Source organism: Oncorhynchus mykiss, chromosome 6 (genome assembly GCF_057628025.1).
Source record: "Oncorhynchus mykiss isolate SJ-2025 chromosome 6, ASM5762802v1, whole genome shotgun sequence".
Lineage (NCBI taxonomy): Eukaryota > Metazoa > Chordata > Actinopteri > Salmoniformes > Salmonidae > Oncorhynchus > Oncorhynchus mykiss.
The window spans coordinates 78,236,258-78,259,962 of record NC_143027.1 but is presented as its reverse complement, the minus strand read 5'-3'; the positions used below and the strand labels follow the sequence as shown (position 1 = coordinate 78,259,962).

At 43.8% G+C, this 23,705-nt stretch overlaps 1 protein-coding gene across 4 annotated transcripts in view; it reads right to left on the bottom strand.

Moving 5' to 3' along the window:
• LOC110526624 (talin-2) overlaps positions 1 to 23,705 on the bottom strand; it is a 130,146-nt gene that overhangs the window by 19,633 nt on the left and 86,808 nt on the right. For all 4 annotated transcript variants that reach the window (XM_090238930.1, XM_090238933.1, XM_090238932.1 and 1 more), the window contains 22 exons: positions 23,567 to 23,701; positions 23,253 to 23,381; positions 23,028 to 23,130; positions 21,717 to 21,925; positions 19,025 to 19,144; positions 18,586 to 18,783; positions 17,246 to 17,385; positions 16,504 to 16,597; positions 16,092 to 16,181; positions 15,782 to 15,904; positions 15,278 to 15,421; positions 13,751 to 13,912; positions 13,518 to 13,658; positions 13,149 to 13,330; positions 12,710 to 12,842; positions 12,322 to 12,423; positions 11,983 to 12,153; positions 9,583 to 9,729; positions 7,779 to 7,880; positions 7,340 to 7,459; positions 6,956 to 7,102; positions 178 to 344 (listed from right to left, as the gene is read on the bottom strand). In XM_090238930.1, the coding sequence (XP_090095056.1) occupies positions 178 to 344; positions 6,956 to 7,102; positions 7,340 to 7,459; positions 7,779 to 7,880; positions 9,583 to 9,729; positions 11,983 to 12,153; positions 12,322 to 12,423; positions 12,710 to 12,842; positions 13,149 to 13,330; positions 13,518 to 13,658; positions 13,751 to 13,912; positions 15,278 to 15,421; positions 15,782 to 15,904; positions 16,092 to 16,181; positions 16,504 to 16,597; positions 17,246 to 17,385; positions 18,586 to 18,783; positions 19,025 to 19,144; positions 21,717 to 21,925; positions 23,028 to 23,130; positions 23,253 to 23,381; positions 23,567 to 23,701 (3,059 nt within the window). The remainder of the gene's footprint in view (positions 1 to 177; positions 345 to 6,955; positions 7,103 to 7,339; positions 7,460 to 7,778; positions 7,881 to 9,582; positions 9,730 to 11,982; positions 12,154 to 12,321; positions 12,424 to 12,709; positions 12,843 to 13,148; positions 13,331 to 13,517; positions 13,659 to 13,750; positions 13,913 to 15,277; positions 15,422 to 15,781; positions 15,905 to 16,091; positions 16,182 to 16,503; positions 16,598 to 17,245; positions 17,386 to 18,585; positions 18,784 to 19,024; positions 19,145 to 21,716; positions 21,926 to 23,027; positions 23,131 to 23,252; positions 23,382 to 23,566; positions 23,702 to 23,705) is intronic.

Below are 23,705 nucleotides of genomic sequence, written 5' to 3'. Positions count from 1 at the left end.
CCCTAAACCTAACCCTATCTCCTAATCCTAAACCTAACCCTAGCTCCTAATCCTTAATGTAATTCTAACCCTAACACTAATTCTAACCTCAACTCTAAACCCCCTAGAAATAGCATTTGACCTCATGGGGACTAACAAAATGTCCCCAGTTATTCACATTTTTGTTTGTACACACACCTGTGGTCAGCGAAGGACTCGTCATTCTCTGCGTTGAGTGTGCCAGCGGAGGCGAACATGACGGTGGTGTCCAGTTCAGCGATGATGCCAGAGACAGCACTGGCAGCTGTGATGCAGGCCTGAGTGCCCTTATTACCAGCCTGTAGGGCCGACAGCACCATCGACACCTGGGGAGACAGACACAGTCAAAATGCTCAGTTTGATTAATCCAGAGAGACACACACAGAGACAACACACACTGAGTTGGTGTGGCTGTCAGTGTTTTTCTCTTGTTGGTGTGTGATTGCTACAGGACTCGTGTTGTAGAAGGTGGTGGTTTCTCGAAAGAGAGCGAGCGAGTGACCGAGAGCGAGCAACCGACAGAGGGTGAGCGGCAGACAGAGGGCGAGTGAGCGAGCGACCGAGGGCGAGCGGCAGACAGAGGGCGAGCGGCAGACAGAGGGCGAGCGGCAGACAGAGGGCGAGCGGCAGACAGAGGGCGAGCGGCAGACAGAGGGCGAGCGGCAGACAGAGGGCGAGCGCGACAGACAGAGAGAGAGCGACAGACAGAGAGAGCGACAGACAGAGAGAGAGCGACAGACAGAGAGAGAGAGCGACAGACAGTGAGAGAGCGACAGACCAGAGAGAGTGAAATAGAGAGCGACAGACAGAGAGCGACAGACAGAGAGCGACAGACAGAGAGCGACAGACAGAGAGCGACAGACAGAGAGCGACAGACAGAGAGCGACAGACAGAGAGCGACAGACAGAGAGCGACAGAGAGAGCGACAGAGAGAGCGACAGAGAGAGCGACAGAGAGAGCGACAGAGAGAGCGACAGACAGAGAGAGAGAGAGTGACAGACAGAGAGAGAGAGAGCGACAGACAGAGAGAGAGAGAGCGACAGACAGAGAGAGAGAGAGCGACAGACAGAGAGAGAGAGAGCGACAGACAGAGAGAGAGAGAGCGACAGACAGAGAGAGAGAGCGTCAGACAGAGAGAGAGAGAGAGAGAGCGACAGACAGAGAGAGAGAGAGCGTCAGACAGAGAGAGAGAGAGAGAGAGAGAGAGAGAGCGTCAGACAGAGAGAGAGAGAGAGAGAGAGAGCGTCAGACAGAGAGAGAGAGAGAGAGAGCGTCAGACAGAGAGAGAGAGAGAGAGAGAGAGAGCGGCAGACAGAGAGAGAGAGAGAGAGAGAGAGAGGGAGAGAGAGAGAGAGCGAGAGAGAGAGAGCGGCAGACAGAGAGAGAGAGAGAGCGGCAGACAGAGAGAGAGAGAGAGCGGCAGACAGAGAGAGAGAGAGAGAGAGAGAGAGAGAGAGAGAGACTACTACTAGACCCAGCCCATCACAACACAGCTCTGACCACCACTCCAGGGTCGGTCAGAACACTGCCCTTCAGGGAAGTAGACCACATGATGCAGTCCACACCATGTATCAATTAGATCGTCAGCCTACATATGCTGAGGTAACCTCTGGCAGAAGACCCCTAGAACAATCAGAGATAGGAGAGGTGCGCCAACTACTGCAACTAATATGCAGACTACTGAGCTAGACAGTCCCTTTAATTTACACACGGGCACGCACGCGCACACACACACACACAAACACACAGGGTTGCAGATTGCACATAACATAAGTACAATGCAATCTTATTCCATTCTTATTCATTTGTTTACAAATATTCCTAAATGTATTGACACCGGTATTATAATAATTATTATATGTAATGGTGTGTGTGTGTGTGTGTGTGTGTGCGCGTGTGTGTGTATGTATGTATGTATGTATGTGTATGTGCATGTATGTGTGTATATATATATATATATGTATGTGTATGTGTATATATATGTATATATATATGTATGTATGTATGTGTGTGTGTGTGTATGTATGTGTGTGTGTGTGTGTGTATGTATGTATGTATGTATGTATGTGTGTATATGTATGTGTATGTATATATGTGTATGTATGTGTATGTGTATGTATATATATATGTATATATATATATGTATGTGTATGTATATGTATATATATATGTATATATATATATGTATGTGTATGTATATATGTATGTATATGTGTATGTATGTATGTATGTATATGTGTATGTATGTGTGTATATATATATATATATATATACATATTTTTTTTTGTTGTTTTTTTCGATGTACTTTACTCAAACCAGTGAATATCACTTATTATAAATGAGATCATTAACTATCAGCTCTTGGAATATCCAGGGCCTATACTCTTCACATTTTGGTTATAAAACAACTAATCCAGAATTGATTAAAAACATCAAGGGACAGGACATCATAATCCTACTGGAAACATGGTGTCGTGGAGACATAGATACTCAGTGTCCCTCAGGCTATAGAGAAAGTTTACTACCATCAATCAAACATAAAAATGTTAAACGGGGCCGAGACTCAGGTGGAATCATCATTTGGCATAAGCAGGACTTAGCACTGAATGAAATGAAAAAAGGTACCACTCACATTTGGCTAAAACTTAACAAAGGTACAATCTATTGTGACAATGATGTATACATATGTGCAGCTTATGCTCCTCCTTCAGATTCATCATATTATGATGATCAGTTTTTTGACAATCTCCAGACAGAAATCATTACATTTCAGGCGCAGGGTAAAGTGCTTCTTTGTGGAGATTTCAATGCAAGAACAGGTTCTGAGCCTGACTACACTGATGCGGGAGGTAACCACCACATATTTGGACACCCCTCCTTGTACAGTAGCCCTATTATAAATAATAGAAACAGTCCTGACCAAATACTGAACAAAAATGGAAAAGAGTTAGTACATCTCTGTCGAGCCTTAGGCCTGTACATGCTTAATGGTAGAATCAGAGGGGACTCTTTAGGTCAGTTTACTTACTGCTCAGCTCTTGGGACAAGTGTAGTCGATTATGCCATCACTGACATTGACCCCTCCTCCATTAGTGCATTCACTGTCAGACCACAGACACCATTGTCAGATCACAGTCAGATCAACGTGTTTCTGAAGAAATTAACCGGCAATATTCATTCAAAAAAACAGCCCAATAAACTTTACAACATAAACCAATCGTTCAGATGGGCTCCAAACAGTGCAGAGGCATTCATTGAAACATTGAACTCAAATGAAATGATGAACTCTATACAGTTTTTCAATAACTCACAGTACCAAAACAATAAAGATGGTGTCAATTCAGCTACCCAAAACATCAACTGCATATTCCAAAAAGCAGCATCGAAAGCAAATTTGAGAAAACCAAAGCAATGCAACATCAGAAGCAAAAATCAAAATGTTACTGACAAATGGTTTGATAATGAATGTAAAACAATTAGAAAACACCTAAGACAAATGTCAAACAAAAAACATAAGCAGCAAAACAACCCAGAGCTACGATATGAATACTTTGAAACTCTGAAACAGTATAAACAAACACTGAAATGCAAGAAATTGAATTATACCAACAAGACACTTGATGAAATTGAAAACGCAATTGACCAAAATCAGTTCTGGGACATGTGGAACAATTTAAGCACAACAAAGCCACAATAATTAGCCATACAAGATGTAGGAATTTGGAAAACTTACTTTGATAATCTATACAAAAACATCCCACAAAAAGACTTAAACCAGAACCAATTAGAAATTAAAGAAAAATTGAACATCCTGGAATCAGTCATTAAAAACAACCAAAATCCATTAGATTACCCAATAACCCAACAAGAACTAAATGAAAAGCTAAAATCTATTAAATCAAAAAAGGCTTGTGGTGTAGACAACATCAGAAATGAAATGCTGAAAAACAGCACACCTGAGTTGCAAAATGCTGTGCTTAAATTGTTCAACATGGTTTTAACTTCTGGCTGCTTCCCTGATGTCTGGAACCAGGGGCTCATCTCCCCTATCCACAAAAGTGGAGACAAATCAGACCCCAATAATTACAGGGGAATTTGCGTCAACAGTAACTTGGGAAAGATTTTCTGTAGCATTTTGAATTCAAGAATTCAAACCTTTCTTCAAGAAAAAAATGTAATAAGTAAATGTCAAATTGGCTTTCTCCCTAACCATCGCACTACTGACCATATATACACCTTACACACACTAATTAATAAACACGTCCACCAAAAAAAAGAGGGCAAAATCTTTGCTTGCTTTATTGACTTTAAAAAAGCATTTGATTCGATTTGGCACGAAGGGCTATTCTACAAAATTCTACAAAGTGGGCTTGGTGGTAAGGTGTATGACTTAATAAAATGTATGTACACAGAAAACAAGTGTGCAATAAAAATCAAAAACCAAAGAACAGAATTTTTTTCACAATGTCGAGGTGTGAGACAAGGCTGCAATTTGAGTCCAAATCTTTTCAACATTTATATCAATGAATTAGCAGACATGTTGGACCAATCTCCAGCCCCAGGACTCACACTATTTGACACAGAGGTGAAATACCTGCTATATGCTGATGACTTGGTACTTCTATCACCAACCAAAGAAGGTCTTCAACAAAACATTAATATTCTGGAGCAATATTGCCATAATTGGGCCCTGGCAGTAAATTTCCAAAAAACTAAAATCATGATTTTCCAAAAAAAACCCAGATGTCAGAAACAAAAATGTAAATTCACCCTGAACAACACCTTAATTGAACACACAAAACATTACACCTACCTTGGTCTGACCATATCTGCATCGGGAAACTTTAATATGGCAGTGAATGCACTCAAAGAAAAAGCCCGCAGAGCAATGTATGCAATAAAAATGAAATTATTCAAAATCAACATCCCAATTAGAATTTGGACTAAAATATTTGACAGTGTAATCCTACCAATAGCACTTTATGGAAGTGAGGTTTGGGGGCCACTCAATAAACTGGATTTTAAAATGTGGGACAAACATCCAATTGAAACCCTACATGCAGAATTCTGTCGGAAAATTCTACAAGTCCAGAGAAATACACCAACTAATGCATGTAGGGCAGAATTGGGCCGTTTTCCAGTAATAATGAAAATACAGAAAAGATCATTAAAATTTTGGCTACATCTAAATTCAAGTCCAAATTCGAGTCTGCAATTTAAAGCACTTCAAGCCCAAGAGCTGAGCCCAGAAACGAGCCCTCTCAGTCAGCTGGTGTTGGACCTCACCAATCAAGCTGACACCAGCACTGCTTCAAAAGAAAGAATTCCAATAAACAAAATCATGAACCAATCAAAGGAATCATACTTACAATACTGGAAAAACGAAACAAAATCCCAAAGCCGACTAAATTGCTATCTGACCCTAAACAGAGAATATGAATTGGCTGATTATCTCTACTCTGTCAGAGATACGAAGCAGAGACAGATCCTTACCAAGTACAGGCTGAGTGACCACCGATTGGCAATAGAAACCGGCAGACATAAAAAGACATGGCTACCCAAAGAGGAGCGTGTATGTGGTCACTGCATGACAGGGGAGGTAGAGACAGAGATGCACTTTCTCCTTTACTGTGATAAATATTCCTCACAAAGAGATTCATTATTCACAGAAATGACTACATATATTCCACATTTTTACAAATTGAACCCAGAGGAAAAACTAAGAATACTCATGGGCGAAGGAGCAATGGCTCCTCTTGCAGCCAAATATGTATTTTCCTGCCATAGCCTGAGGGACACTGAATAATAACATCTGCATAGTAAACAGTAACTTACTTATTATTACTATTATTGTTATTACTATAATTATTAATGTTTACTGTAGACTATTACCATTTTATTGTATTTATTTTTGTATTATTATTTACTACCATTTTATATTATTATTTGATATCATTTACAATTTTGTTACAATGTATATTGTATACATTGTTGCTTTGGCAATATTGACACAATGTTTTTCATGCCAATAAAGCAGCTTGAATTTGAATTTGAATTTGAGAGAGAGAGCGGCAGACAGAGAGAGAGAGAGAGAGCGGCAGACAGAGAGAGAGAGAGCGGCAGAGAGAGAGAGAGAGAGCGGCAGAGAGAGAGAGAGAGAGAGCAGCAGAGAGAGAGAGCGGCAGAGAGAGAGAGAGAGAGCGGCAGAGAGAGAGAGAGAGAGAGCGACAGACGAGAGAGCGACAGACGAGAGAGCGACAGACGAGAGAGCGAGAGAGAGAGAGAGAGAGACAAGAGAGAGTGAAAGAGAGAGAGAGAGACCGACAGACAGACAGAGAGAGAAAGAGAGAGAGAGAGCGACAGAGACAATACCCTTCCATTTCCCTACATGGAAATTTAAAGCAGAGCAAAATAAATTCTTCCACATTCACACAAAGACTTAAGCAATGTCCTTGGAAAAGCATAAAGCATTCCTTCCTAGGAGGATGATCTGTGATAACAGAAAAGCAGAATACATCAAAGCAGAATATTGGCCTATGTACCTTTCCACTGCTTTAGTGCCAGTGGAATAACTATCATGTATCATTAAACAGGATTGACTGGAGACCCTGGCTCCACTGCTCTGTGTTTGACATGTTTCACTGTATTCATTTAGTGCCAGTGGAATACTTATCATGTATCATTAAACAGGATTGACTGGAGACCCTGGCTCCACTGCTCTGTGTTTGACATGTTTCACTGTATTCATTTAGTGCCAGTGGAATACTTATCATGTATCATTAAACAGGATTGACTGGAGACCCTGGCTCCACTGCTCTTTTCATAACTCAAATTCCAATTGACTTATTGAATTGATGGGAGTTGAAAAGGAAGGTGTATGGTAAACCAGGTATGTGACCCCTTATTGGGATGGAAGACCTCTCCTTCTGTACAGTACCTTCTCTGTGACGGTGCGGGCACACTCTATGAGCTCTCTCTTGGTGTAACTGTCTGAGGGGGTGATCTGCAGCGCTCCAGCCTTCTGCACCAGGAAGATACAGCCGTGACCCAGCTCCTGGACACCAGCCTTGATCTGGAAACCAATCTGGAGGGAGACAGAACCAGCATAGAAGACACCAATCAACCCAAGCAATAACTTTATGCTAACCTAATACGGTGACAAAATAAAGATTGAATTAATCTCTCTGGTTGTACATTTGAATCCAGGTTATCTGGTACCAAGTTTGTTGAGTAGAAAGCAGATCAGAGTGACATAGTAGTCAAATTGGGACAATAGAAATGGGTGGATAGATGGATGGGATTGACTGTAGTGTTTGGATACCTCCTGGGGTTCTGCAGTGTGCGCGGCCAGACGTCCCTGCAGGGCCAGCTGGCTGTAGTCTGTGGTCACCCGAGAGGCCAGACCCCCCAGCTCCTCTGGACACGTCACAGACTTGGTCATCTAGAGGACAGAGAGACCAGTCAACATTAACACCAGACTTCCTGAATCCTTGAAAGGAATAGAGAAAACTATACAACACAGAGCCTGCTGGAGGACGTTTGTGGATGACTTGTGGTCCACAGGAAGAAAAAGGGGTTGAGTCCTGAAACAAGACGTTTGGATAATTCTTTCAACGAATGTTGGCTATGTTACCGCAAAGCACTTTGTGACAAATGTTGTCGTAAAGAGGGATTTATAAATACAATTATATTGATTGATCGCTCTAGAGATAAATTGTTAAACAAAAATAAATAGGTATTTCCATCTGAATCTAATTTACCATTTCCTGGGCGGTGACCGCAATGGCCTTGGAGTATTTCACCATGGTAGTCTGGTAGTCTACAAACGATCCTTCTGGTTCAGGAGAGGTCCCCTCGTCCAGCTGAGAGGAAAGAAACATAGAAAACCCTTACTCAACCAAAAATAAACCCTCATTCAAACGTGAAAAAATAAATAACATTCTAACCCCCCCAAAAAACAAAATTCAACCCTTTTTCAACCAAACATACAAAACCTTATTCTAACTAAAAACCAACCCTTAAACAACCCTTAAGCCAAACATACAACCCTTATTCAACCTGCATTGTGAACTCTCTTGGCATACTGAACTGTTTTAACATACTTCCTTACTAACGTCTTCCTGGCAAAGTATCCACCTTCAGAATATGATCATGAATATGCACATTAGCTCATTCCAATCCATCATTAGCATATCAGTCTGTAAATACACTGTCACTTATTAGACACCCGTCGTTATGATGTCAGCCACTTTACCACATCAACACAGAGTAAGACACAAATGGTTCCCACATGGATGCTTCTGGCACGCTGGCTGGAATGTGTACTGACGATAATAGTGATAGACTGGTATCCACTATGTTAAATCCTGTAATTCACCTCCACTACAAATGCAGGTTAAAGAACGCTGTTATCTCAGCAAATTATCTCAACAGATTATCCCCATTTATTCCAGTCAGACACATTCATACAGAGTTCATAGGAATGTACATGAATGATTTATGACATAAAACGCAGCTTAGATGCAGATTGGAGACAAACACAGCACGTCAGATTCTACAGCTTGGCCCAGACCACTTGTTGAGCGAGAGATGACACAAGATGCTTCAACATTCGAGGCTTCTTCTTCCTACACAGCCAAAGATATTGATTCTTTACAATGCAACTGATAACCATAATGGCAAAAGCACTCTCTATCCCTCTCATTGCCAGTCTTATGATAGTATTTAAAAATGTTTATTTTTAAATTTGACCTTTATTTAACTAGGCAAGTCAGTTAAGAACAAATTCTTATTTTCAATGACGGCCTAGGAACAGTGGGTTAACTGCCTGTTCAGGGGCAGAACGACAGATTTGTACCTTGTCAGCTTGGGGATTCGAACTTGCAACCTTTTGGTTACTAGTCCAACACTCCAACCACTAGGCTACCCTGCCGCCCGTATGTTGACAGTGGTGTTGCTGCATCCTCCACTCATCCTGCCCATGGCCTCAATGGAATCCACCATGCTCCCCACACCCCACTCATCCTGCCCCCTGTCACCCCCACTCACCCTGCCCATGGCCTCAATGAAATTCACCATGCTCCCCACACCCCACTCATCCTGCCCCCCGTCACCCCCACTCACCCTGCCCATGGCCTCAGCAATGGAGTCCACCATGCTCACCACACCCCACTCATCCTGCCCATGGACTCAATGGAATCCACCATGCTCCCCACACCCCACTCATCCTGCCCCCGTCACCCCCACTCACCCTGCCCATGGCCTCAGCAATGGAGTCCACCATGCTCACCACACCCCACTCATCCTGCCCCCCGTCACCCCCACTCACCCTGCCCATGGCCTCAACAATGGAGTCCACCATGCTCACCACACCCCACTCATCCTGCCCCCCGTCACCCCCACTCATCCTGCCCATGGCCTCAATGGAGTCCACCATGCTCACCACACCCCACTCATCCTGCCCCCCCATCACCCCCACTCAGCCTGCCCATGGCCTCAGCAATGGAGTCCACCATGGCGCCCACCATACCCCACTCATCCTGCCCCCCCGTCACCCCCACTCACCCTGCCCATGGCCTCAGCAATGGAGTCCACCATGGCGCCCACCATACCCCCTTCGCTGGCGGCCTCGTTCAGGGTCACCATGATGTCATCTACCGCCTCCCTCATCAGCTGAGCAGCCTCCGCTATGGCATCATGGGTATGGGACGCCTTCATACAGACAGAGATACATACACTTGAAGTCTGAAGTTTACGTACACTTCTGTTGGTAATTCAAACTCATTTTTCAACCACTCCACAAATTTCTTGTTAACAAACTGTAGTTTTGACAAGTCGGTTAGGACATCTACTTTGTGCATGACAAGTAATTTTTCCAACAATTGTTTACAGGCAGATTATTTCACTTATAATCACTGTATCACAATTCCAGTGGGTCAGAAGTTTACATACACTAAGTTGACTGTGCCTTTAAACAGCATGGAAGATTCCAGAAAATTATGTCATTGCTTTAGAAGCTTCTGATAGGCTAATTGACAATATTTGAGTCAATTGGAGGTGTACCTGTGGATGTATTTCAAGGCCTACCTTCAAACTCAGTGCCTCATTGCTTGACATCATGGGAAATTCTAAAGAAATCAACCAAGACCTCAGGAAAAAATTGTAGACCTCCGCAAGTCTGGTTCATCCTTGGGAGCAATTTCCAAACGCCTGAAGGTACCACGTTCATCTGTACAAACAATAGTACGCAAGTATAAACGCCATGGGGCAACGCTGGAAGGAGATGCGTTGTGTCTCTTAGAGATGAACGTACTTTGGTGTGAAAAGTGCAAATAAATCCCAGAACAACAGCAAAGGACCTTGTGAAGATGCTGGAGCAAACAGGTACAAAGTATCTATATCCACAGTAAAACGAGTCCTATATCGACATAACCTGAAAGGCCGCTCAGACAGGAAGAAGCCACTGCTCCAAAACCGCCATAAAAAAGCCAGACTACGGTTCGCAACTGCACATGGGGACAAAGAGCGTACTTTTTGGAGAAATGTCCTCTGGTCTGATGAAACAAAAATAGAACTGTTTGGCCATAATGACCATCATTATGTTTGGAGGAAAAAGGGGGTGGCTTGCAAGCTGAAGAACACCATCCCAACCGTGAAGCACGAGGGTGGCAGAATCATGTTGTGGGGGTGCTTTGCTGCAGGAGGGACTGGTGTACTTCACAAAATAGATGGCATCATGAGGGAGGAAAATTAGGTGGATATATTGAAGCAACATCTCAAGACATCTGTCAGGAAGTTAAAGTTTGGTTGCAAATGGGTCTTCCAAATGGACGATGACCCCAAGTTGTGGCAAAATGGCTTAAGGACAACAAAGTCAAGGTATTGGAGTGGCCATCACAAAGCCCTGACCTCAATCACATAGAACATTTGTGGACAGAACTGAAAAAGCGTGTGTGAGCAAGGAGGCCTACAAACCAGACTCTGTTACACCAGCTCTGTCAGGAAGAATGGGCCAAAATTCTTCCCACAATAAAACTTATTGTGGGAAGCTTGTGGAAGGCTATCCGAACTTTCTTGACCCAAGTTAAACAATTTAAAGGCAATGCTACCAAATACTAATTGAGTGTATGTAAACTTCTGACCCACTGGGAATGTGATGAAATAAATAAAAGCTGAAATAAATTCTCTACTATTATTTTGACATTTCACATTCTTAAAATAAAGTGGTGATCCTAACTGACCTAAGACAGGGACGTTTTACTAGGATTAAATGTCAGGAATGATGAAAAACTGAATTTAAATGTATTTGGCTAAGGTGTATGTAAACTTCTGACTTCACCTGTATCTGTTAGACTACGAGTCTCTTCACTTCCTAAGTTAAACTTAGAAAAGTGCATCTATTAGTTATTGTTCAAACAACATACGTATTAGTTATTAGCAACTGTATAGGTTATATTCATAATCCATAAAGATGAGGTGGAGTTTCCGCTTTGTGTTATAAAGCACTTTGAGTGATTTATAAATCCAATCAATTAAAGTTTGTGTAAGGTGCAATGATAGTAGGCTTTAGATAGTGTTTTTTCAAAGACCCAAAGCCCTGTTAAGCTGTGAGGGTTCAACCTGGGGTAGGGTTGGGCCATACATCCTATTTTAAGGTATGGATCCACATACCCGTATGGATTTTTACAATACAGTCTATGACGATATGCTGATACAGAGCTAAATACATGGAAAGTTGGATTACTTCACTGTCGGTTTTGTCCTAGTTGAGTATAAAACAAATATTATGTAAAAAGCCCATTAAAAACACTTCTAATTCATGTTTGCCATCCCAGGGGCATGCACTACTCATAAAACAGGTTTAGAACTTGTATTATTCAGATACTTCAAAATACCGTCAAATACATAAATTAGAAAAATATTGTGACATGATATTTTGGCCCTATCGCCCATATTTTTCCATACCTTGGGGTTTCCTCCTCCCTCCTTGGCTGCATAGATCATCTGCAGGGCGGACTCTGCCAGGGTCTTAGTCTGGTCCAGGAAGGTCATCTGCTGCTGGTGGTCCTGCAGCTTGGACGCCACGCCCACCGACGCCCTGATCAGAGGCTCAAAGTAGCCCGCCAGCTGGGTCACCTGGGATGGAAAGGGGTCAAGGGTCAGAGGTTAATGTGTCAGACTGGTTATTGTTGCGTTCCAGATCATCATAAATACAAATAAAAACCTGGAACGCAGCTATTGACTGCACCTGACAGGTGATATAGACCTAGTATTGGTAACAGTGATGATGCTGCAACTAGTTACCTTGTGTCCTAGTTGGGCAGCTTCCCCTCTGGCGGCTGTAGATATTGGGTCGATTAGGTATCCAATCTCTTGCACTGTGGACGTCAGCTGCTCTTGCAAGGCCTGATGGGATTGATCAGAGTAAAATAATTTCAACATTGGTCATTATGCAAGGCATGTTGTGGTTCTGTGGCAATTCTAACGCTCCCTGTCCAAACTGCTTTTAACTTAATTCAAATGGCAGTTGGTCTCAATTAGCAGTAGACCTGATCAAAGATCTGTAGCCCACTAACGGACAGAGAGATTGAGAGAGATGGGTAAAGGGAGAGAAGGATGGATAGAGAGAGAATGAGAGGGGAGGGTGCCTGTGGGTCAGCAGAGCGTGTAGTGTCTCATTAACGATCATTACCTCCAGTGAGATGTCATCCCTGCTGGCCAGGTTCTGGCTGACTGCAGCTAGCGAGGCCTGCTCAATGTTCCGGATACATCTGTTGATGTTATCTATGGAGTAGTCACACTCCCTCTGGCCTGGAGCCTTGTCCCTGAGAGGCGGAGAGAGAGAAAGAGAGGGAAAGAGGATGAAATAAATATAAAGAGCATGTTTATCTATGTCAGCTAGCAGGCATCCAACAGGATCAGAGAGATCTGGAGAGATGGTGAATTCTAACAAACCATGAGTAAGCCGATCAACAGCCTTGAGCCAAATCAGCCAATCAGAGATCAAGGATGAACATTATGGTCTTGTCCAATCTCTGAAGGTTATTATAACTGCTTATCACAACTTAATGAGTTATAACAGTTGTCCATGTCCAGGCCAGTAAGAGGTGCAGTGCTGTCACTGTGCTAACCTGATGGCCGTGATGAGACCTTTGATGGAGTCAGACACAGTCCGAGAGTGGCCAGCCAGGACCGACCAGGTGGGTGGGTCTTTGGGGTTAATAACAAGTGAACGTGCAGTCTTCAGCAGGTGGGTGGAGCTGTCCAGCATAGAGCGAGCTGATTGGAGGATGGGCTCCTGAGCGGCAGAGCCCTGCACATAAACAAACGAAAGATGAGCATCTCCATGACAACCATGAAAAATAAACTGTTTAAGGTAAACTTTTCATACACCCACAATGTCAATGCAGTTGGTCTCAGAGTTCTAAATAAAGTTTAAACTTTCACACAAGTTGAACGGAGCACTATGTTTAGAAATGGCCAGAAGTGTGTAGTTGTACCTCATTGCTGATCTGAGCAGGGCTGCTGGCGAACTCTGGATTAGACGCAAACGCTGTGAGGTTCTCAACAGCCTCTATGAGTGGAGCTGTGGCCACCAGACACGTGTTCCTATTCTCCTGAGAGAAATCACCATCCAGAGCCTGGAGGGAAAGAAATGGAGAAACACAGGTCAATATACACGTAATGGGCCAGTCTATCAGCAAAAAAACCTCATTGGAGTCTGCAGTCTTACCTTTATAGTTTTGACCAGGTTGGCTGTGCTGTTGGCCACCTCCTTGGCAGACTGGACAAAGTGTCTCTTGGCTGTGGGGTTGGCTGTCTTGGAGGAGGCCAGGCGACAGGCGTTGCAAAGAGCTGATGTGTGCTTTGCTACGATGGTGGCAGATGACAGCACCTGAAAACACCCACCATAACAGTCTCAGAAAGCCATACCCTAAATGGGAACATTGGAACGTGGTGGGAGGTAACCCGGATGTCTAGACAGATGAACCATAACACGTCAGATGAAGGATAACAACAAACAAATCAGCAGCTCGGGATTTTTCTAAAGTAGATGACAAGAGATAAACATGACAAAGAGAACAGCTGACGGCTCATAAACAGAAATGTCCTCTGGTCTGATGAAACAAAAATAGAACTGCTTGGCCATAATGACCATCATTATGTTTGGAGGGAAAAGGGGGTGGTTTGCAAGCTGAAGAACACCATCCCAACCGTGAAGCACGAGGGTGTCAGCATCATGTTGTGGGGGTGCTTTGCTGCAGGAGGGACTGGTGTACTTCACAAAATAGATGGCATCATGAGGGAGGAAAATTAGGTGGATATATTGAAGCAACATCTCAAGACATCTGTCAGGAAGTTAAACCTTGGTTGCAAATGGGTCTTCCAAATGGACGATGACCCCAAAGATGATTCCAAAGTTATGGCAAAATGGCTTAAGGACAACAAAGTCAAAATATTGGAGTGGCCATCACAAAGCCCTGACCTCAATCACATAGAACATTTGTGGACAGAACTAAAAAAGCGTGTGTGAGCAAGGAGGCCTACAAACCTGACTCAGTTACACCAGCTCTGGCAGAAGGAATGGGCCAAAATTCACACAACTTACTGTGGGAAGCTTGTGGAAGGCTATCCGAACTGTTTGACCCAAGTTAAACAATTTAAAGGCAATGCTACCAAATACTAATTGAGTGTATGTAAACTTCTGACCCACTGGGAATGTGATGAAAGAAATAAAAGCTGAAATAAATTCTCTACTATTATTTTGACATTTCACATTCTTAAAATAAAGTGGTGATCCTAATTAACCTAAGACAGGGAGGTTTTATGAGGATTAAAAGTCAGGAATTGTGAAAAACTGAGTTTAAATGTATTTGGCTAAGGTGTATGTAAACTTCTGACTTCACCTGTATCTGTTAGACTACGAGTCTCTTCACTTCCTAAGTTAAACTTAGAAAAGTGCATCTATTAGTTATTGTTCAAACAACATATGTATTAGTTATTAGCAACTGTATAGGTTATATTCATAATCCATAAAGATGAGGTGGAGTTTCCCCTTTGTGTTATAAAGCACTTTGAGTGATTTATAAATCCAATCAATTAAAGTTCCTGTAAGGTGCAATGATAGTAGGCTTTATATAGTGTTTTTTCAAAGACCCAAAGTACTGTTAAACTGTGAGGGCTCTTCAAATCAACCCAAGGTGACTAGTTAGTAAACAAATAAAACCAAACAAATCTGTGTTATTATGTCCCAACTGACCTGTGAGGGGCTGCTGTCCGGATCCACCAGGTTCTGACAGGCCATCTGGATCGCCTGATTGGCTCGTGCAAACTGGATGGCGTCGACCAACCCCTGATGCCCTGCCTGACTGTTGGGGTCAGACACGCCCACCAGGTAGGAGGCCTGAGGAGAGAGGACAGGAGGAGACACTTCAACATACTGTAGAACCAGACGTGGCTCTCATAGTAGCAGAAAACAGGTAGGCTACAATGTTAGCAGCTTAAATAGCAGCTTTTTACTGAACACAGCATCTGGTCGACACACAGATGGACAGAGCTTTACTCATGTGTGGTATATTGATGTAGTAAGGGGAAACCCAGAAATGGTCAGTGGTGGAAAAACAGTCCACACTACTCTCTTTCTACACTAGCACAACACTCTCTGGCTCAAGCAGAGCACACACAGGGTGCTCACATATTCACACAGTATGACACACAGTATGTCTGGTAGGTCCAGAGCAGGTACTTCGTAGCATGTCCTAACCTGTCCTGCAGCCTCAGTGAGCCCACACAGGGCCTTGGAGGCCAGTCCCACGCAGCCCCCAAACGCTGGCACATCCCCGGTTTTACAGTTCTGAGAAATGCCAGCCATGGACTCTCCCAGGACCTGAAAGAACAGGGGGAACAGAGGAAAAGAGCAGAAGGGAGGGAGCTGTAGCATTCCTCAGCCAGGCAGGTCACCGCTCTCTCTCTGCTCTCCCTCCCATCTCTCCATCTCTACTCGTTTCCATCTGTCTGGAGGTTGTGGTTATGCTTGCTCTTTCAGCAGCACTCAGGGTCATGGCCCTCCCTACCTTGGAGTTCTCCATGACGCTCTCGATGCAGTGGAAGTAGGAGAGGTTGCTGACTGGCTCGTTGGGGTTGGCTAACATTCCTTTCACCGCCTGAGGGGAGAGGGAAAACATCTCTTAACATCTACAAGGGAACTTGCTAATTTAACTAAAACCAAAGGAACCCATTATAGATACAACTTAAATGAACAACATGAAAACATTATCCTAGAGCACTCCCATAATCTATACATTTAACATAACCCACTTTAATGACGCTACTATCCAATCTCTCATAACAAAGGCTGCTACAGATGACACTGTTTTTACTAACACCATTACTGCTTCAACTAACACTCCTGCTACCACCACTATGACCACAGCTGTTATCAGTAAAGCTAATGTTATTGATGTAAGCTAATGATGTTGATGGTACCTCCAGCTCTCGTAGGGCATTGTCACACTCCTTCTGTCCTGGGGCCTGCTGTGTGGCCAGTGTGATTAGCTGGTTAATGCTCTCTGTCACTGCTCTGAAACACAGGATGGGAGGGAGAGGAGTGAGAGAGGGGAGAGCCCGAGTGAGAGAGCCCGAGAGAGAGAGAGCCTGAGAGAGACCGAGAGAAGTTCAAAATGAGAGGCACTTAGACCAGCGTTCAGCTCCATTACACAAACACAAGGTCCCAGGCTCCATTGGTTCCAAATCTAATATCGTGCTTTGGGTCCCTCTGGTCTCCCCCCCCCCTCCTCCTCCCTCTCTATCTCTTTTTTTCAGCAGAATTCCAGCAGGCTTCAGTGAGCCAGTCAGACATTTCAGTCACACACCTCCCTCTTAACCTTCCAATTACCAGACAGGAAATTAACAGCCTCCACAAGCCTGAAGGGAGACAGCACTTCATCTACCACCTAGGAGGACATTTCTGCTGTGAAGTGGAGCTACACTGGAGGTGTGAGATTGAGAAGTGCATGTGTGTCACATCAAAAGCCTTGTCCCTTCCTACGGCACAGTGAAACCTCCCATTGCTTTGGCCCTGGCATAAGCGTATTGTAACACATTGCAAAACTGGAATGAACTGTGGGTGGAAAATCTCCTGTTCTAAATCCAACAAGACATAATAAATAACCAATCAACAGGTGTGGTATTGTGAGAGCCCACATAGAGGGCAGTGTATGGTAGGTACCTTGCAGCAGCAGCCAGAAGGTTCTTGGCGTTAGCTGCCCCAGGGTCTACAGACAGAGACTTGGCTGCCAGGAGCAGCTTGCTGGAAGCCATGGAGATGTTCTTCAGGTTACCTATCACCTGGATCTGCTCATCTTTCCTCTACAACATCCACAGCAGAATCACCAGTTATTTCAAGTCATAAACACTAGTAAATCAATCATATACAAAAGTCATACAGAAAGGGCATGAAATGTTGCTAGTCATTTAGAGTCTAAATGAACCCAAATCTGCCTGGTAACTTGATCCACTCAGAGCGATGACACAGCTATATAGTGCTAATCAACGCTGAATGTAACCTTTATTTAACTAGGTAAGCCAGTTAAGAACAAATTCATATTTACAATGACGGCCTACAATGGCCAAACCCGGGCCAAATGTGCGCCGCCCTATGGGACTCCCAATCCTGGCCGGTTGTGATACAGCATGGAATCGAACCAGGGTCTGTAGTGACGCTTCTAGCACTAAGATGCAGTGCCTTAGACTGCTGCATCAGTCGGGAGCCCTGTGCAACTGACTATCCCTGGTCCTCCTAGCCATCAGTCAGATGAATAGGAGAATGGTGCATGGGCTGTTTTCTAGCTGCACCATGCTTAACATGTCTATTGTTCCTCTCAAACTCTGTTCTAAACATAGACTCTCTGGTTTCAACTCTGCTGCTGGCAGTTCCTGCAGTCACCTGGGTCTGATTTGGTAATCAGTGTCATGCCACTAAGATTTCCTCCTTCCTTATCAGCAAGGCAGCCCGGAAAAGACCTTCAACTGTCATCTTATTTAAACTAAATTTAACAGACCGCCGCTCTGAGGCAATTCAATTAAATATTCCGTATCTATAAGGAAAGTTCATCAACAAATAGATAGACTGATGGTTGGCCAAGCTATGACTTTTGAGGCCAATTGGTCAACTTTTCCTCCTCTATTTTCCATTATATCCGCTTTGATAAATTAAACAGTTGGTTCTTATGTCCAAAAGGTGATGAAGAGGCTTATGTAAATAAATGAGTCACACTAAAACAGTCAAATCCAGTATGGTGCCTCGTTTGTGTTCATTAGGCACAAAACAAAACTGCGTGGAACGGGGAGGCACTATGTGAACTTGTCAATAAGAAAGGTTCATTATGGTTTCCAGTGCAATGGTATGGTGTGGTGTGCCCTAACGAACACGTTCCAGGTTCAGTACCACACAGACAGACCACTGTGACTGCACCTGAGTGTGCCCAGCCATCTCAATGCCAGTGTCCAAGAACTCTAACGAACACGTTCCAGGTTCAGTACCACACAGACAGACCACTGTGACTGCACCTGAGTGTGCCCAGCCATCTCAATGCCGGCGTCCAAGAAGTCATCAAAGTCTTCTCTGAACTTCCCAGATGCGTCTGCGAGCTGGGTGCTGGAGCCGCGGGAGGCGTGGACCACGTCTCCTGCTGATTGGTTCAGATCTGCTGCGGTCTGGTTCAGCTCGCTCTGGGCCTCCTGGAACGACCTGGTGGGTGGAGGGAGCTACAGAGAGAGAAAGATAAGAGACAGAAAAACGTAGAGAGACAACAAAGACAGCCATAGCGAGTCAGTGATTAGGTTGTGGTGCAATAAATGTAAGTATGGTTTAAAAACATTTGACAAGTGTTTGACCTAGCGGCAGTTTTAAATCAATAAACGGGTGATTAACTCTGGGGTAATCAGTGGCTTTACGTGAATGTTTTTTCAATAAAGTAACCTTTACTTAAGGAAGTGTAGAACTTACCGTTTCTCCCAGCAGTTTCTTGCTGGCCTCTCCAATGCTCCTGAGGGCCATGTCCACATCCTTCTGGCCAGGCAGGCAGTTGACACAGTTATTCAGAGAGTGGGACACAGCCTTGGCCACCTGAAGCAGAGAGAACAGGTGTGTGTGAGCACAGGTGTGCATGTGTGTGTTTGTGAGCATGCCTGCGTGTGTGTAAAGTGTGATCATTCATGCGTGAACTGAGTTGTTTTCCACAGTAGTGATGTTGCTGAGCTGCAATCACAATCTTAAAATGCTAATGAGCCAAGAAGCATAGCGGAGTAATTGATGTTCCTAATTTGCACTTCTGTTTCCAACAGAACATATGCCAACCAATATGTCTGTGTCCCTGTGGGGCCTAGCAACAGAACAGGATTACTGAATGCACAACTAGGACTACCTGAAAAGATAAGAGACACAATTGAAGCCTTTTATTTGGTAAGAATTGACAGAGATCATCATCCAAAGAGGAATTCAAGGACTATCCTTGGATTCCATTCAAAACCAAAGGGATCTTCAACACCATGTAAAATGGGTCCTATTTCTCTCTCATTTGCAAAGGAACAGAACAAACACCACAATACTATGTCCAGTCTGTCCCTTTATCTGCAGTAGCATCTATAGATAAATAATTTATTCATCTGGTGGGAAGGTTATATGGGAAGGACCAGGCATTCATAATTGATGTGTGCTTAAAGTTGTGAATCTCCTGCTACAGCAGGTGGAGGATGAACACCTCACTGTGTTTGACAGGTGATCAGTGTTTTGTTCAGCTGGGCTGATAAAATGTGAACTATTATTTGTATATGAAAAGTTATTTATTTTATTATTCACTACCAGATACTGTAGTTGTGAGAAGTGATCTGTGGAAGCTCTACAATAAAAATAGTTGCCTCTCACTTGACCTTCAGTGTAACACAAGCCAAGACTTTCTGAATAAAAGTGGTGATATTAAAACTCTAGTAGCCCTTTGGTTGTCTAAGAGCACCAACCACAGCCAACTCCATTCAGACAGAGGACAATTATACTGAACAGATGGCAGAGCCATATACCGCTGAAGTCAGAGTTTACATACACCTTAGACAAATACATTTAAATTCAGTTTTTCACAATTCCTGACATTTAATCCTAGTAAAATTTCCCTGTCTTAGGTCAGTTAGGATCACAACTTTATTTTAAGAATGTGAAATGTCAGAATAATAATAGAGAATTTATTTAAGCTTTTATTTCTTTCATCACATTTCCAGTGGGTCAGAAGTTTACATACACTCAATTAGTATTTGGTAGCATTGCCTTTAAATTGTTTAACTTGGGTCAAATGTTTCGGATCGCCTTCCACGAGCTTCCCACAATAAGTTGGGTGAATTTTGGCCCATTCCTCCTGACAGAGCTGGTGTAACTGAGTCAGGTTTGTAGGATCCTTGCTCACACATGCTTTTTCAGTTCTGTCCACAAATTTTCTATAGTGTTGAGGTCAGGGCTCTGTGATGGCCTCTCCAATACCTTGACTTTGTTGTCCTTAAGCCATTTTGACACAACTTTGGAAGTATGCTTGGGGTCACTGTCCATTTGGAAGACCCATTTGCGACCAAGCTTTAACTTCCTGACAGATGTCTTGAGATGTTGCTTCAATATATCCACCTAATTTTCCTCCCTCATGATGCCATCTATTTTGTACCCCCACAACATCATGCTGCCACCCCCGTGCTTCACGGTTGGGATGGTGTTCTTCAGCTTGCAAGCTTTCCCCTTTATCCTTCAAACATAACAATGGTCATTATGGCCAAACAGTTCTGTTTTTGTTTCATCCAACCAGAGGACATTTCTCCAAAAAGTATGATCTTTGTCCCCATGTGCAGTTGCAAACCGTAGTCTGGCTTTTTTTTATGGCGGTTTTGGAGCAGTGGCTTCTTCCTTGCTGAGTGGCATTTCAGGTTATGTCGATATAGGACTCGTTTTACTGTGGATTAAGATACTTTTGTACCTGTTTCCTCCAGCATCTTAACAAGGTCCCTTGCTGTTGTTCTGGGATTTATTTGCACTTTTCGCACCAAAGTACGTTCATCTAAGAGACAGAACGCATCTCCTTCCTGAGCGGTATGACGGCTGCGTGGTCCCATGGTGTTTATACTTGTGTACTATTGCTCCCAAGGATGAACCAGACTTCTACAATTTTTTTCTGAGGTCTTGATTGATTTCTTTTGATTTTCCCATGATGTCAAGCAAAGAGGCACTGAGTTTGAAGGTAGGCCTTGAAATACATCCACACGTACACCTCCAATTGACTCAAATAATGTCAATTAGCCTATCAGAAGCTTCTAAAGCCATGAAAATATTTTCTGGAATTTTCCAAGCTGTTTAAAGGCACAGTCAACTTAGTGTATGTAAACTTCTGACCCACTGGAATTGTGATACCGTGAATTATAAGTTAAATAATCTGTCTGTAAACAATTGTTGGAAAAATTACTTGTGTCATGCACGAAGTAGGTGTCCTAACCGACTTATCAAAACTACAGTTTGTTAACAAGAAATTTGTGGAGTGGTTGAAAAACTAGTTTTAATGACTCCAACCTAAGTGTATGTAAACCTCTGACTTCAAGCCTTTTATAGAGATATAGAGTAGCTTCATCCCTATACGGCTCTGCACATTTTTGTACTGAAGTCCGCTACTCACCTGGGCTAGCCTCTGCTGGCTCTCTGAGTCACTGGGAGAGACCAGGGCCTGCTTGGCCTCATGGATCAGCATGGCCGAGCCTTCCATAACATCACAGGCTGAATCCAACATGGACGCCGCTGCCTGAGGGTTGGTGGTAGAGGCTGCCACACCCCGCGCTGCCTGGGCTAGAGTCTTCAGGGCTTGGGCTGTCTCTCTGGCTGCTAACCCTGGAGGAAAATATACAAATGGTGAGTAGGGTTTGGAATGCTACAAATAAAGAAGAGTTATTAAGGAAGTAGCTCCCTACTGTCGCGCGGCAAGCTCTCTCTCCACTGCCGCGCGGCAAGCTCTCTCTCCACTGCCGCGCGGCAAGCTCTCTCTCCACTGCCGCGCGGCAAGCTCTCTCTCCACTGCCGCGCGGCAAGCTCTCTCTCCACTGCCGCACGGCAAGCTCTCTCTCCACTGCCGCATGGCAAGCAGTACCGATGCACCAAGTCTGGAACCAACAGGACCCCGAACAGATTCTACTCCCAAGCCATTAGACCACTAAATAGTTAACCAAATAACTACCCAGACTATCTGCATTGACCCTCTTTGCACCAACTCGTACCTCGACTCTGTACTGGTACCCGTGTATAATGCCACGTTATCCTTACTCATTGTGTATTTATTCCTTGTGTTCTATATTCTTTTCTCTGCATTGTTGGGAAGGGCCCATAAGTAAACATTTTACTGTCAGTTTACACCGATTGTTTACCAAGCATGTGATAAATAAAACATGTATTAAATGAAAAGGACTGTTTGCATTCAGATGTGTCAAACATCCAAATACATTCAGAAGATTGAATTAAGCCTTAATAAATGCATGTTATTACCTCGGATATCCATAGCCCTCTCATGTTGACAGTGTGCTATACCAGGTAGCAAGAGCCTCTGGTTTCGTTTCATAAGGTCTAAACTATGACTGCCTCAAAAAGGGAATGCAACATTTCAGCATCAACACAACGGGGAGGAATCTAGTAAATTGAATCAGCTTGCATTACCCCATTCATCTAGACAAGATTACTGAAGGAATGTCACATCTATTGAAGTAGGGGAAGGATTTCTTCTGTTTTAGTCTTTGTGCTACTTTCCAGAGAGAAAAGGTTGAATCTAATCTACTATTGACCTTGAAGCATCAAATATGTTGAAGTTTTCAGTAGTAACAGTAAAATCTGTAGTCAAAAGTGAAATACACTATTATAGACACATCCTGGTGGTGCTATGGAGTTTGTTATTTAGCGGTATTGCTCTAATTAGAATGGGAGCCCCAGGGCAGTAGTACAGTACCTGTGTAGTGTTCATTGCCCTGTGCAGCACAGGTGAGCAGCTGAGCCATGGAGGATCCCACAGACTTGGAGGTGCTGCCCAGGTCCTGAGCACACTTCTCCATCTGCAGAGAGAACAGCACACAGTACATCAGACACCCAGACAAACAGACTCATCAATGGATGAAAGAGTAATCAGTAGAAGTAATGAGACGTTGATTAATTCAATGAATCAGATTTCCCTGACCGAATCTCCAGGTAGTGGTTTCAGCTGCATGTCTATGGCAGCCATCTTGGCGTCTTGGAGCTCAGTCTTCAGAGTCTGGACGGCTGTGAGAGCTGACTGGATCTCCATGGGGCCGCAGGCTTCGTGGGCCTAAAGAGCACAAGGAGAGAGCAGACCATTGAATTAGTCATTCTAGACTGACAGTTTAACCCACCTGAGCTGGTATTTAGTGTCCTAGTCTATCAGAAGCTGGCTAGTCCTAACAGGGGATAGGTACCCTCACAAAGTGACAGAGGTTAGCGACAGGTATGACTTAAGTGTGTGTGATTATGTACCTTCTGTGCTGCGGTTCTGAGCTCTGCCAGGCTGGTGGCCAGGTTCTTGGCACACTGACCCAGCTGCATAGCAGCGGCCTGGTCCATCACCGTGGGAACAGATGACTTCGCTGATGTCACCATCTTACTGCCAGGCTGT